This window comes from Arvicola amphibius, chromosome 6 (assembly GCF_903992535.2).
Source record: "Arvicola amphibius chromosome 6, mArvAmp1.2, whole genome shotgun sequence".
NCBI classification, from domain to species: Eukaryota; Metazoa; Chordata; class Mammalia; order Rodentia; family Cricetidae; genus Arvicola; species Arvicola amphibius.
In genome coordinates, this window is record NC_052052.2 from 119,510,220 (window position 1) to 119,525,877 (window position 15,658).

Genomic DNA, 15,658 nt, shown 5'->3' on the forward strand with positions numbered 1-15,658 from the left:
AAAAATAACACATCATGTTTCCTTCCTTCTTTAAATGGTATAAAATTAACTACAAATTTCATGAACGCTAAAATTTCATTCATGTACCCATAAATTTATTTATTTTACCCATAAATTTCCTTGGATGTTTTCTAAGGTACTATTTTAGACTTTCACAGAAACTATTCACAAAGTTATAATGACAACTCACCTGCAGCTATAGGAGCTACCTTTTATGAGACCTTATTGGAGTCAGGTGAGATACCCAGCCCACACTGCCTCACTTAACTCTTCCAGGTCTAACTCCAAAACTCAAGTCCTCTGGGTTGTACCTGTTAACTGTCTCTTAGTGCCTGTCACTTGCAAGACTGAAATGGTTATTTACTTGACTCACAAAAGGTCAATATAAGCAGGGTTGATTATCATACAAGAAAATTTATACCATTCCATAGTTTAGAGTTCAAATATACTTCCATAGCCAGGACATGTACTACGCTTTCTGTCTTCTGGAATCATAATAAATACATTACCTTTCAAACACATAATAAAAAGGGAGAATTTGTTCTCAATCTAACAAAGAAACAAATAACTAACTTCTGCTGCACCTAGGACTGAAGGAACTTCTAATTTGGATATATATGACAATAAATGAATTTTGGAATTTTAAAGCCATGATTCTAATCTAGGCTAAGACAAAGCAATTTTATTTAACATCTCTTGATGTCCTTTTAATAAGAAAAGGAATTAAGTGGCATCCATATGGTCATTACACTATGAGTAACTACCATTTCATCAACTAAGCTTTCAGTCGCATGCCTGTTCAAACTCTATCTTCACACTTTACTGAGTGCCTTAGTGTGACTGTGATTTAAAAACAAAGCTGCACATAAAAAGAGACAGATGTGTATTGTTTAAATTTTGACATTTAAGAGGACTTCTTAATGTGAGCTAAAAAATATAAAAATATTCTCAATGTTACCTAATCTGCATGATTTAATAGCACTTGGCCATTTTCTAAGGAATGATAACAAAGTGCTGCGTCTCCTCACACTTGGAATTTACTGCCTGTCTGTGCCTCTGCCTGGGCCAAATTAAATACACAGCATAATGACCCTCTGAAAAATAACAAAGCCCAGTTTCCTGCTCTAGTCCTTGGTTGAATACCCAAACTGAAGTAAAGAGGGCAGTTTTTCATTTAATCATGCAAGTAACTGTTTTCTTCTATCTCTTGAGTTAGAAGCTTCTTCAGAAGAAAAGTCTAGAAAAAAATCATGATGTGATTGATCAGATAATTTAAATGAAAGAAATCTCTTTGAAGATTTTTTTACTTGAAGGGCTCAAGGAGTGTGAAAGAAGCATACAAGTCCCTGCCCTTGCTATTCCACTCCACACCTGTGGCTATACAAGATCCGCGAAGTATTAAGCTTTTTGTCTGTGAAGCATAAGAGCTATCTTAGAAGAGGTGATGGGTGCACCACTTCCTTCCAGAAAATACCACGCAGAACTCTTTGGAAAGGTTTTGTGACATAGAGCATAAAGAAGTAGAAGGTAAACAGAAAGAAACGTGCCCTGGAGTCCAAGTAGGCAGGTGGGTTTTGGTTTGGTCCAGTTTGTTTTATTTTGATTTTAATTGGTTAGTTATTTGGTATTTTGCTTCATTTATTACAAGAGTATGAATTGAACTCGGGGCCTTTCGTATTCTAGGTAAGTGTTCAGCCTTTGAACACTACTTGTACTCATGTTTTATTTTTATTTTTGAGACAGGACCTCCCGACATTGCTCAGCCTTTAATTTTACATATGCACCATGCCCTTCTAGATGGTGAGTTTTAAGGATGTAAACTATGTCCACATGTTTGTATATACAAGCTATAGAAAAGATAAAGTGCAGGAATGGTGTTTTAGGTAAGCAAAATTGGGTAATGAATTATTTGTCCCATATATAGAGGAAGGAATAGAATTAAAATGTGTGGGTATGCAGTTGGAGTTTAGGGAGTACAACAAACAACAAAGTTATTCTCTTCTGACTATATCAAGTTTAACTGAAATGTGTCAAATAAAGATTAATACCAGTGGGAATGATCTGTAAAGATACATGAAGTAGTCCACACAGAGAGACAAAACAGAGCATAGGTGACTGTAACAGAATCTGCAGGTTAGGTGGTGACCTGCAAGAGATGGTCACAAACTGAAAGGTAGACATTCAGCGTGCCCATATTTTTACTGGTCATATTTGCTGCTTGAATTCAGGCATGGAATAGATACAATACTACATTTAATCAGTATTAACATTTTTCAGTTAAACACAGAAACAACGGTGTCACTATCAACTCCCAAACGTTTGTGCCACTGTTGTACCAGTGGGCATATCTTATCAGCCATGTCAGTATTGTAGCTCACAGGATTCAGAGCTGGGTAAGACTGATATATAGCATATATAAGCACCCTCCAGCAGTATGAGTGCTAGTCAATAGGTCTGAAGCGGCCAGTTAGGTACCAGCTAGATTATTCTCCAGCTAGGGTTCTTTGACTCAAATATGTAATTGCTTCTGTTACAGGATCTTAAAGTTGTGGTGGGCATACAATAGAATTGGCAATACCCTGTCATATTGTGGGGGATCTATATGACACCACTGACCCAACAATTCAAAACAGGTAGTCCATGTAGTTTTTATTTGGTAATATATATTTTATATCCCCCCGTGTGTGTGTGTATGTGTGTGTGTGTGTGTGTGTGTGTGTGTGTGTGTGTGCGCGCGCGTTAGGAAACTCTACAGTATTAGTTTACATATGACTTTTTCAAAAGTGTTAGGTATTCCTCCCAGTATTCCTTCCTCTACTTCGCCCTCCCATTCCACAGTACATTTATCCTTTCCTGTTCTATTCCCTGCCTTTCCCATTATAACTTTTTATGTTATCTCTCCTTCCTTGAACTATACCTTCCTCCCAAATGGTCTCTTATTAGTTACTTAACCTCTACATGTATTCTAAATGAAACACACATATGAAAAGCTTAAAAGCGAACACCCACGTAAGATAAAAATCATATAGTGTTTGTCTTTCCAAGTGTAGGTTACATAAGTCTAAATGGTCATTTTTATTTCTGTCCATTTACCTGTAAATTTTATAACTTAATATTTCTTAACAGAAACAAAAATCTATCTATATTTTCTACTTTTATTTAACTTGAGTTTTAAAAATTTGCCAGCAAACTGAATATGGTATCACATACCTGAACCCTACTAGGCAGAAGCCTAAGGTAGGAAGAAAAAAAGTTCAAGTCCTGACTGGGCTACAGAGCAAGTCTCTGTCTCAAAAAACATACAAAAAATAAAAGTTAGCAGTCAAAGAATTAAGAACAAAAGTACACCAATGGATAACTGATATGAGAAATTAAGAATTGCATGTTTATAAAATAACATATAATGAGGAATCGCTGTTTCTCAAAAACATATATTCTGTGTATTCAAGGTCTGTGATTATCTAAATGGAGTTCAACAACTAGATGAAAGCAAGCTAGAGCCTTAACAACCTCCCAAAATTATCAAGGTCTTTATTATAGACACTGCGCTAAAAACTCAGACAATAAGAGGCAAATTAGAAGCAAAACTATAATTATCATAGGAAACTAATTATAATTACCTGGAAATTAACTCATGAAAATATTCTTCAAGTCTATTCAAAAAAATGTGAATAGGCAAGAATCTTGAAGAATATCTAGGATCTATCTTGTTATATTAGTTTCAATCAAGTTAAATTTGCATTTAATCTTTAATTATTGTGCTGAACCAGTTCTCTACAAAGAGGAAGCAGACAAATTCTATGCTCCTAAGGAAAGACTGAAGTAGATCTTATTTCTTACAATCAACTGTGATCAAATAGCCCTCTATCCATTTAATATGGCTAATATGACTCAACCATGAAGTATGCTAATATATCTCAACCATGAAGTATATCTCTATCCTTAAAGAAACTCTCTCTCTCTCTCTCTCTCTCTCTCTCTCTCTCTCTCTCTCTCTCTCTCTCTCTCTCACACACACACACACACACACACACACCACACATGCAATCACACAAGTCTTTTATACACTTAACCTTCTAAAATAAAGACCAAAGATTCTATTTTCCTTTGCCCCTCACAGTAAAATAATTAAGAGCTTATTTGGGTTGCCAAAATTCTAAGTATGGATGTCCAGGAGAGAAAGCTAAGGTCTAGAGCAAGCTATTAAAATGAATATTCTATTTTTACCAAAAAAGAAACTTTTATATTTTATAATGTGACTTAGAATTATCCTACAAACTTACCAACTCAGAAATGCTGCTTTCTCCATATACATCAAAGACTGAAGCCTGGATTTCCATTATTTGAGATGAATTCATGTAAATTCTAACATTGTGCTTTGCTAAAACTCCCTTGAGAATTTTCATCATCAGTCATAATTATGAATCACTTAACCATACCCTTGATCTAGGAGCAAAATACATGAGAAGAAAGAGTGAAGAGTTGAAGGGACCTGAAACCACAGCACACTGTTGTCATTGGCAGAATAACTGAAAATACATAAGCACAGAACCAAGAGGCCACTGATGGAAACTCTCCATTCAATCTAGGTGTGAGATCTTTTTTTTTAATCTAGAAAATAAGAATGCTGAATCTGATTATTTCTAATCAGTTCAAATATACAATGACTTTTATGAATCAAGGTAAGAAAGTCTAGCTTAATGTCTAGAGCCAGCCACTAGAAAATCTTAGTTAGGAATGCAAATGTCCCTAAGTGGTCAAGAACCCACTAGTGAGAAAAAAATAAAAAACAAGGAGAAATCCTAAAAAGTTATAATTATCCCAGAAGGTAACTCAGCTTGAGAAGAGCATTTATACCAGGAAATATTAGCACAGGTGCAGAAGGGCCATAAACAGAACAAGAGAGGGAAACATACTGGGTTCACACTGGATTATGCTTTCCTCTAATTTGGAATTAAAATAAATGGAAACAAAACTAGACCTACCCAAGGAAATAATCTCTTAACAATGAAAGGATGACTGGAAGTGCTGGTGGCTTTCCCAACAAACAAAAAATTCCAAGTTTTCTATTTCATGTCAAGAATATGGATGTTGCCAGGCGGTGGTGGTGCACGCCTTTAATCCCAACACCTGGGAGGCAGAGGTAGATTGGCCTCTGAGACTTCAAGGGGCAGAGGTAGATTGACCTCTGAGACTTCAAGGGGCAGAGGTAGATTGGCCTCTATGACTTCAAGGTATGGCAGGACACACCTTTAATCTCAATGCCTGGGAGGCAGAGACCAGTGGATCTCTGTGAGTTCAAGGACAGTCTGGTCTACAGGGTTATTCCAGGACAAATATATACAGAGAACCTGTCTCAAAAAAATAAAAGTAAAAATAAATGAAATAGAAGTTAAAATAAAGCCGCACAAAGATGGAAAATACACAGAGAATCTTGATGCTGTATACTATTATGTTCTCTTTGAATTGTTCAAATGCTGACGAAGGAGCAACAGATGCTAAAAGATATTTGTTTATAAATGCTGCTGAACTAATCCAACATAGATATTTTGAAAATACCTTGACTTCAGAATTTGGATCTAAGGATATGATACTTTGGAAAAGAGATTCTTCTTTTGTTTTCACAGAGGATGAGACCCTGTGGATTGCTTCTATCCCAATATGGTATGATAGACCACACCCTCCTGAAAGATTGCTGTGAACACCCTCAAGAAATTACTTTGCTCAACTGCCGACTGAGATGAATCTAGCACACAGGTTACACCATGAAAGATCTGATTAACAGCGCCTCCATTCAGCATGAAGCAGTTTGGAGAGAAATAACTGCACCCATATTCCCAAATATTGTTTATAAATGTTCTTTTACATTTAAATGGGAATATGATATAGATATGAATAATTTGCATTGATATGGATTTTGCTTTAGTGATTTAAATTTAAGGTCAATTTTGTTATATGTATATGTATTTCTGATCTTGATTAAGGTATTGTGATTGTGTAGTTCATTTTAAAAATGTAATGTATAATTAGGAAATAAAGGTTGTTAATGAATAATCATCAATAATAGTCAAGATTGTAGTCATGTTAGTTAGATTTTCTAGATATATAGAGATATATTTCAGTTAGATAGGCATTCCTAATATCTTTCAAAGACTACAGAATATGGCATTTAAATGTTTTAATAACTTAGGGCTTTTCATGACAATGAGACACATCTGCTCCTGGCAGCACCAGTACTTCAAGAGGAAGATGGGCATCGAAGAGGCTCCTTACAGAGTTTGATAGCCATTTGGGCAACAAAACTGCTCTTGCCTGGACTGTTGCATAAACTAGACACAAAAGAATCCACAGAGAGAGGACTGCTGAACTTGTCTAAAGGTGAGATGATCTTTCGGTGTTCCTGATTTATAAAAGAGTCTGCGAGACATTCTGCAGGACACAGCAGAAAGTGACTGAATTATCTTTGAAATTTCCTGCTTCATGGAAAAGTCTGCTGGATACTGTGGGCCTGTAGGCTGAAGATGGATGCCCCAACAGTACAAAAGAACTTTGGGTGACTGTCCAGACAGCGAGATGTCTCTGTCATTTCTAGAGTTTGGAAGTTGCTTATTTCTTGTTTACTTAGGTAATATTGTGTCCTTCTGGAGTCTTTGATGGAGTTGAAGAATAGATAGATAGTTTTGGTTTTCCTTAGATATGATAAAAGATAAAATAGATATAAATATTGTAACTGTAAAAAAAGAACATGGATGTTGAAATAGCTAGAGCAAATCCATTCCTTTATTGAGCAGATACTTTCAGGGTACACTGCCTACATTTCTACCGGATATGAGAGGAGTGATGAGAAAGACCCTCTTGATGTAATACGGAAAGTCTGATATAAAAGGAAATGCAAAGAAATAAGCAGCTAGGCTAGGCTAAGGCTAGTGGCTTGGAAGAAGTAGTGGAGTTTTCATCATTTCTGAAGGATCACAGTTTCTTTCATATTCACTTGCGCCAGTCAAAGTCCAGAATTTCTAAGGTTAAGTTTAGACAGTTAATAAAGAACAGCAGTTTAAACCATCTGTTTTTCTCCAATGATGAGAATCCATCATATGCAGATTTTCATTTGACTCTAACCCTGTGAGAATATTGTTGTCAGATGGAGAAGGTAGCATTTGTTTTACAGCTAGCATGATAAACACACCATACTTTTAAAAGTAGCTACAGTAAGTGGCATAACAAAAGCTTTGGGGTGAAAGAGAAAAGGAAGAAAAAATTAAGAAACCATCATATTATGAGCTCCAAAGTAATCCCCTTTCTGTTTGTTCCTTTGATCCACTTCAGTGTTCTGTCACAAATTTTCTGGTGAAGAAATACAATAAAAATTAAAAAGAACAACAGAACCTTGCTATAATAAGTCAGAGACGCCTTATAGAAGAACCTTGGAGGGCTTGTAAAAAAATATATTCCCAGAGGCATATTGTACAGACCTGCAGATTACAATAACAAAGGCTAAATCATACCTGATAAGGAACAATGCTGCCATGAGCTGTGCCCCAGCGTTTTGCTTCCTTTTGGCCAATAAGATAATTAGCACCTACTTGGGTCAAACATGCCACCTGCCAGAATAAAATAGGAGGAAAAGGAGTTAGTTTGCCTGTAATCATTAAGAAATTGTTATACTATAAAGCCACTTTGTTTCTTGTCATCACAGAGGGGAAAAGACCCAGATTCAGTGAGAACATATACATGTCTGTATTCTCTTCACACAAAGAGGGAACATTACCGCATGACTAAATGATAATCAGCATAGAAATATAAACGCAAAGAAATTCAACCCCTGAAAAGGCCATCTGAAGACAGACGTCAACAAATCCATAAGCATTTTTACCTAGCCTTGGGTGGGAAAAAAAAGCCACATTAGGATATGTTAGTCATTAGTATATGAACTCCCTTCTCTGGCTAAACATCCTGCATCATCACTAAGGCCGGTGAACCAAAGCAAAGAGCTACAGTCTTCTGAGCTAAAGAGAAATAATGCCAAGCTTCTATTCAGGCAATTTAGTTGCGTTTTGAAGAAAATGCATTTTTTTGACGTGGAAAAACAAGATTGTTTTAAAAATTCATTAATAAATTTCCCTTCCCCTTCACCGCCCGTCAATGCCTAATTCAGGTGTTAAAGCTGACCCTAAGGTCATAAAAGTGGAGGAGCTAGCCCTGCTGCTCGTCTGCTGCAGCTCTTGGGAGAGTGGCCCCAATGCCATGCCTGGTCAACACAGTAGAGCTGGCCCTGAAGGTGGAGATGTGGGAGATCTGGTCCTGAGGAGATGAAATTGGGAAAACTGGACCTGCCCCTTGCCCATTGTTCCGAGGGGTGAACTAGCCAGGGCAATGCAGGAGAGCTCACCCTGGTGGTAAGGACAAGGAAGAGCTGGCAGACTGACCAATCCTGAAACTACCAAGGCCCAGAACCAGGATTAGCCCATCCACTTGTGATCTTCTGGAGCACATGAAGGGACTAGTCCTACAGACCCAAAGCTGCAGAATCTCCACAACACAGGGAAACATCAGGATTACCACGAGGATTTCCATTGAAGGCTCAGTATTGATAGCATAGCAGAAACCAGAAGCCTTGAACCAATACAATGACTGTTCGCAATGAACACTTGCAAGTAACGATATGTGGACAAAGGGGTTTACTGTATGACTTATTATGTCACACTGCAGCTTCCATGATGAGATCCCCCATCCTTTTTATTTCTTCTCTTTTTTTCTCTTGAATTTTATCAGGGGCAGGGGAGCTGCAAGGGCAGAGGAGAGAGATGCAGAGACAGGAAATGAATGGGATGGAGATGCATGATGTGAAAGGCACAACGAATAAATTTTAAAAAATGAAATAAAAATGATTAAACCTTCCTAATTTAAGCAAAAATTACTTTCTCTCTCTCAACTTAGTCTGATCCACATGCTTTCATTATTAAGCTCATTTTGTTTTGAGCACCATAGATCTATTTAGGGGTCATATGAAACCTCAGATTCATTCTGTGGATCTTGATGTTCTAGGAACAGATCCTGAAAACCCTCTTATTTTGATTTTGGTTCATTTGCTAGTGGTTTGAGACTCAAGTCAGAGCCTCAGTCTATTAATCCAGGATACCCAGGAACAAACTTTATAGCCCAGGCTAGCGTCAAACTTGCAGCAATTCTCCTACTGTATACTGGGATCATAGGCACTATGATCCTGTAAACTTTCAAGTCCTCACAAAAAATGGGGATAATGGCAGGATTTCTATGACCATCCATAGGGATCTCAGGATCCCTAGATACATAGTTCTCCAGAGATCAGGATTATGAAAAGGTGATAAATGACATTTCATAATTTACAAGACAATATCTGGCTTCACAACATAGCTTCGCTATTAAGCTTAATTTTCCTTTTCTAGATCATCAGTTGTGACAGAAAACCTACCGAGCCTGTAATTCAAACACACCCCAAACTGCTAGAAGTTTCTGAAACAACTCAGGTACTGATTTTCAGGGCAAGGTGCCTCAACCCTGTGCCCGGCATGGAAACTGTACCTCTTACAAGAGATATCAATAGGAAACATTTTGAGTGCATCTTGCTGTTTTATCAACCATTTTCCTTTATTTTGGAGACTGACTCTCGTTTTTGTGTTCATTTACTGCTCTGCTGAAATTGGAACTGCCTTGTGGCAGCTGGTTTGGCTGTACTACCCAGGTGGCAAAGCTAATAAATTCTGAGTCATTCACTTCTGGACTTCCATCTGGTATTGGGCATTTGAACCATGAAACACTCCAGGGCTGCTTGAACTGCCTAGTGCTAATGATCATTTCACAGACCACTTCTGTGTCTTTCAAAATGCAAAATCAAAAGAACATTTTGTAGTGAAAAATGCCCTGGAAGGGAATTCCAGAGTCATGGTTTCTAAGTTTTTCCAACTTGGAAGTAGGTATATGACTTTGGCATCTAATTTAACCTCTTTGACCTCCAAATATTTTCTCTATAAAGTTATGATCATTTTAGCCAAACTTATGGGTTTTAAAGTATTTCAAAATCAAATAAAATATTTAAAACCCTAATGTATAGACAGACAATATCCCAAGTGCTTGGGATGAAGCATATTATGTAACCCACAGACAATGTAAACACAAACTGCAAATTAGTAAATGATCTCAAAGTTTTCAATTAACAACTGTACTTCTAACCCTACTATTCCTTTAAGCTGTTAAATGATAAGACGAAAGAGATAGAATAGTAGTTATTTTCTCATGATGCCTCTTCCTGAATTTTAGGAACATTTTCTGACGTCTGAATTCTATAAGACAGATACTTCTTTCATGGATCTCTTTTTAGGGCCTATGTAATCTTTTTTCTTTCAAGGAAATCCCAGTGAAAGTCACTATCTAAGACACTGATGAGACTACAGGGTGAGAATTCAAATTCATAAAGGTAAATACCACAGAAATTAATCACTATTGGTTTGTTATGTCTCTTTCTTATTTCAAAGTCAGCAGATGCTACAGCAGCATCAGCAAAGATACATGAGGCAGGAGATGGGGAAATGACCAAGTGAAAGTGCAAACCCTAACATGAGATACCTAAGGGCTAGACTCAAGGTCGACCATCAACCTGGCTACTTTATTCCTTAGATATCTTATTTTTCTCCTTCAACTTGTGTGTGTGTGCGTGTGTGTGTGTGTGTGTGTGTGTGTGTGTGTGTGTGTGTGTGTGTGTGTGTGTGTTGTGAGATAGGGTCTCTACACATAACCATAGATGTCTTGGAATTCAGTATGAAGATCAGGCTTATCTGCCCAGCCCTTTCATTGTTTAACTTTTCTTTGCCCGACCCTGCCTTATTTGGAGTAAATTTGAATTAAAGACGAGAACTTACCTATCAAACTACTTCTAAATGGAAGAATATATCCATTTCCTATATATATCAGTAATTAATCCCCAAAGTGTTTCAGAATAACCAGGTTCTCAGTGGGTAGAAAGGTTAAATAAGATTTTAAACCAGTTGTCATTAAAATAAAACCATGATTTGTTGGTAGCTTCTCAAAGGCAAAGTTGGTTGGGGGAAGAATTCTATTTTTGAAAAGAGAACAATGGGGCTAAACTTAGCAGTTCAATGTTTAAAGAGGACATACAAATCTGAGAATAATCTGCTGTTTATAGGGCTGTATTTTAGGGCAGGAGAAGGGGGAGAAAGTCAACAGCTATGAGGTGATTTTGTATGAAAAATCAGAGGTTTCTTGGGCAATTAGTGACAAATTTTTCACAAATTAAAAGAATGCAGGATGTGACTTTTAGGTTAATAACTACATACTAAACACTCATTCTAAATATTGCATTAGATCATTACTTTCATCCCCTAAACTTAGGCTCATTAGTTCATCAAGTGGACGCTATATAATTTACTCAGAATGTTGCTTTTATATGGTTTCATCTAAACAAAAAAAAAGCCAACTTTGGTTTAATAATAATAATTCTGCAGTAAATCTATTATTTTAAATAACACAGTGGTCCTGATAGTCTTTGTATCTAACCAGAAGATCAATGAGGACTAACCTTAAGTGGATCACAAAAGGCACAGCCTCTAGAGGCTTGAGGAATGTTGCAGTCTTTTATTTCACAAAGAAGCCTTATGATGCCTGTCACCACCTGACCACAAGCTACATTTCCAACAAGCAAACTGAATAGAATATTTCATCTACAAGAGAAAATCAACTCTAAAACCAAAAAGAAAACTAGAACTATGGTTCATTGCATCAAAACAGATCATTTTTCTCCTGTTGCAACTCTGTATATTCTGGCCAATAACTATGCTACACTAAATACTAGTAATTTAAATAGCAAACAGTATTTGTTAAGTAAATGCTTGAGATTATTATATGAAATATACTGTGGGGATGTGGGGATGGATAGAAATAAAGACAGATAGGGAGACAGATAGATGACAGATAGATAGATAGATAGATAGATAGATAGATAGATAGATAGATAGATAATAATCTAACCTCATTTGTTCTTATGAATACATGAGAAAATAAATAAGTATTAAGGCACCTTATGGAGAAAGGAGATGGATGTAAAAGAATAAATATAACATGTAAAAGTTCTGAGGCAAAAAAAAGATACTGAGAGAAAAGCATGGGAAATTCAGTCAATCGGTGGGCCTCAGATGCTGTCTGACAGCATTCTTAGTCTTTTGGCTGGGAGAAGCTATGGGTCTGGACATGCCAAAGTTAAATCATAAAAATGTTAAATAACACACAGAAGTTGGTAATAAGTAGCTAATATGGAGCCAAGACAATGCAAAATAATAAGTAATTAGGCCCAGGAACTGCAACATTTCAACATCTTATAATCACTGAAGCTCTGACCAGACTGTGGTTAAGCTGGCACATCTTCTTCCCAGGATTTCACCACAGAGACTTACTTTCCTGACAAACATATTGTCAGGCCAGCTACTGGTTACTTTTTGTTCTGAAGTTTTCATGTAACATCGTGTACTTTTTTCAAAAATTTGGATGATTTGCTTATTCTCTACTGTATTACAGCATGTACCTACTCCTTTAAGATAATGGTTACCCAAGCCTACAGTTCACAACCCCAGAGAATCTAGACAACAAAGAGGACCCTAAGAGAGACATACATGAATCTAATCTACATGGAAAGCAGAAAAAGACAAGATCTCCTGAGTAAATTAGAAACATGGGGATCATGGGAGAGAGAAGGGGAGGGGGAATCAGTGAAGGGGGAAGGAGAGACGGGAGCTGAAAAAATATATTCTCAATAAAAACAATAAAAAAGATAATGGTTACCCTAAGCAGTCATATCCCTCAGCCTGAAGAAATAAGACCATGCCCTGATGTAGTTTCATCTCTGTCTAGTAGAATTAAAAGGTATACTATTCTCCAAATGTATGGACCTGCCCAGGACCCAGCTCCCTCTATGCTCCTTGACACTTAGACCACACCAAATTAAGTCATGACATTTGGAATTTTCCTCCATATCCAAAAAGACTTTTAACAAGTCAGCTATTTCCCTTTGTTCCAAATATTTTGGAACCCTCTTGTCATTCTGTCTATATCATCTATCTTTCTTTCACTTGAAGCTTTGCCTCTTTTTTATTTAAAATATAATTACATTATTTTCCTCCTTCCTTTTTCTTCCCTCCAACCCCTGGCATATCCTTTCCCTCACTCCCTCTCAAATTCATTGCTTCTTTTTCTTTTACTATATTTCTTATACACATATGCATAAATACTCAAGCACAACATACTGAGTATATTTAGTGTTGTTTAAAGAGAAGAAATGTGTGAGGTATTGTAAACAGAGACTGCTCACTTGTTTCCTGACACCCAGACCCGAATAATCACACAAAAACTGTATTAATTACAATACCGCTTAGTCTATTAGCTCAGGTTTCTTATTAAATAACTCTTACATCTTAAATTAACCCATTTCTATCAGTCTGTTTATTACCACGAGGTTCTGGCATCTCTCTCCTTTGGCAGCTACATGATGTCCCTGGAGGAGTCTACCTACTTTCTCTCTCTCTCTCTCTCTCTCTCTCTCTCTCTCTCTCTCTCTCTCTCTCTCTCTCTCTCTCTTTTTAGTTTTCCCACCTGGCTTTGTTCTGCTAAGCCATTGGCTGAAACAGCTTTATTCATCAACCAATGAAAACAACACATATACAGAAGAACATCACACGTCATCTTCCCTTTTCTGTCTAATTAAAAATGAAGATTTTAACTTTAGCATAGTAAGATTACATATAAAAAACAGGTATCAAGAATTAGTTACAATATATTTGTAAGTCTAAAGTTTTATATCAATTTTATCTTTTATGATAACTAAGGAAAACTATAATTATAACTATCTATTCTTCAACTCCATCAAAGACCCAGAAGAATATAGATGATGTGGGATGTGCTTCTTTATATGTGTTGTTTTTATTGGATGATGAATAGAGCTGTTTTGACCAATTGCTTAGCAGAGCAAAGCCAGACAAGAAATCTGAACAGAAACAGAGAGACAGAGTAGGTGGAGTCAAGGAAACACCATGTAGCTGCCGAAGAAGAGAGATGCCAGAACCTTACCAGTAGGCCACAACCTTGTGGTGATACACAGATTAATTGAAATGAGTTCATTTAAGATGCATGTGTTAGTTAAGAAGAAGTCTGAGCTACTAGGCCACGCAGTGTTGTAATTAATATAGTTTCTGAGTGATTATTCAGGGCTGGTTGGCCGGGAAATGAATGAGCAGTCTCTGTTTACAAGTGATGCCTAGGAAAACACAAATACAAAAATGAATGAAATGATTAAGGCCATCCAGTATTTCAAAACCAAATTAAATAAAGAGATAGAAACAGTGAGGTAAAATTAAAACTGACATGAAAATGAAACTGAAAAACTCAATAACCCAAATATAAAACTCATGGGAAATGCCTTATACATAGAATGGATCAAGAACATCAGTACTGAAGAAAAAGTAATTAGCCAATACAAGAAAAGAATATTAAAAGAAACTTTTAAACATACTAAAGGAATACACAGGAACTTTGGGATACTGTGAAAAGTACAAAGCTTTAAAATATAGGCATAGGTGGGGAAAAAATCCTAGGGCAATGGCATAGACAAGATCATCAACAAGATAATAGAAGAAAACTTCTCCAAACTAAGAAGAGGCATACCTATACAGATTCAATGAGCACATACAACACCAAGTAAAAAGACTAGAAAAGAAACTGACCACAAGAAAATAATTCATAAAGCACTAAACATACAGAACAAGGAAAGTAGTGAAATCCACAAAGAAAATCTTAAGTCACATATAAAAGAAAATATACCACAATAACAGCTTTTTTCCCTTCCCCCTCAAAAAAATCTTTGAAAGCCAGGAGTACCTGGAAAGATGTACTGGAAGTTCACAGATACCATGACTGCCAGCACAAACTGCTTTACACAGAAAAACTACTACCCATAGTTGAAAGAAAAACAAAAACTTTCTATGACATAAGTACAATAACAGAATTAATGTACACCAAAGCAACCCTATGGAGAATACTGAAAGCAATACTCTAGAATGACAAGAGGAACAAGCACAGTCAAGAGACTTAGAAAGAAAATGAATAACACCATAGCTACTGAAACACAAATATGACTAGGAACACTAACAGCAGAAAAGCAACAAAATTATTCAACTAATACACACCTTCACTAATAACTTTAAATATTACTTACCTCAATTTTCAAATATAAAGAAATACAGTAGATGAACAGATTAAAGAAGCAAAATGAATATTTCTGTTGTCTACAAGATATTAAGCTTTAAATGAGAGATCGTCTAAGAGAAAAAGACTGGAAAAAAGCACCCAAGGAAATGGCATCCGATAAAATAGACTTCATACTAAAACTAACCAGAAGCAATAAAGAAGAAACTTCATTCTAATCCAGGGAACAATTAACCAAGAAGACATTATAATCATAAACATGTAAGAACAAAACTCAGATGAGCCAAATTTCATAAAATGCATATTACTGGAATTAAAGACAAATATTAACACACAATTGTACAATGGAATTTAATTATCCCACTTTAGCCAGTAAAATGTACATCTGGACAAAAATAAACAAGGACAATTTAGA

At 36.3% G+C, this 15,658-nt stretch overlaps 1 protein-coding gene across 1 annotated transcript in view; it reads right to left on the minus strand.

Moving 5' to 3' along the window:
- The window catches only part of Sugct (succinyl-CoA:glutarate-CoA transferase), a 714,904-nt gene that overhangs the window by 520,436 nt on the left and 178,810 nt on the right, over window positions 1-15,658 (minus strand). Inside the window, 1 exon segment of the mRNA XM_038333002.1 lies at window positions 7,506-7,601. Coding sequence (XP_038188930.1) covers window positions 7,506-7,601 — 96 coding nt within the window.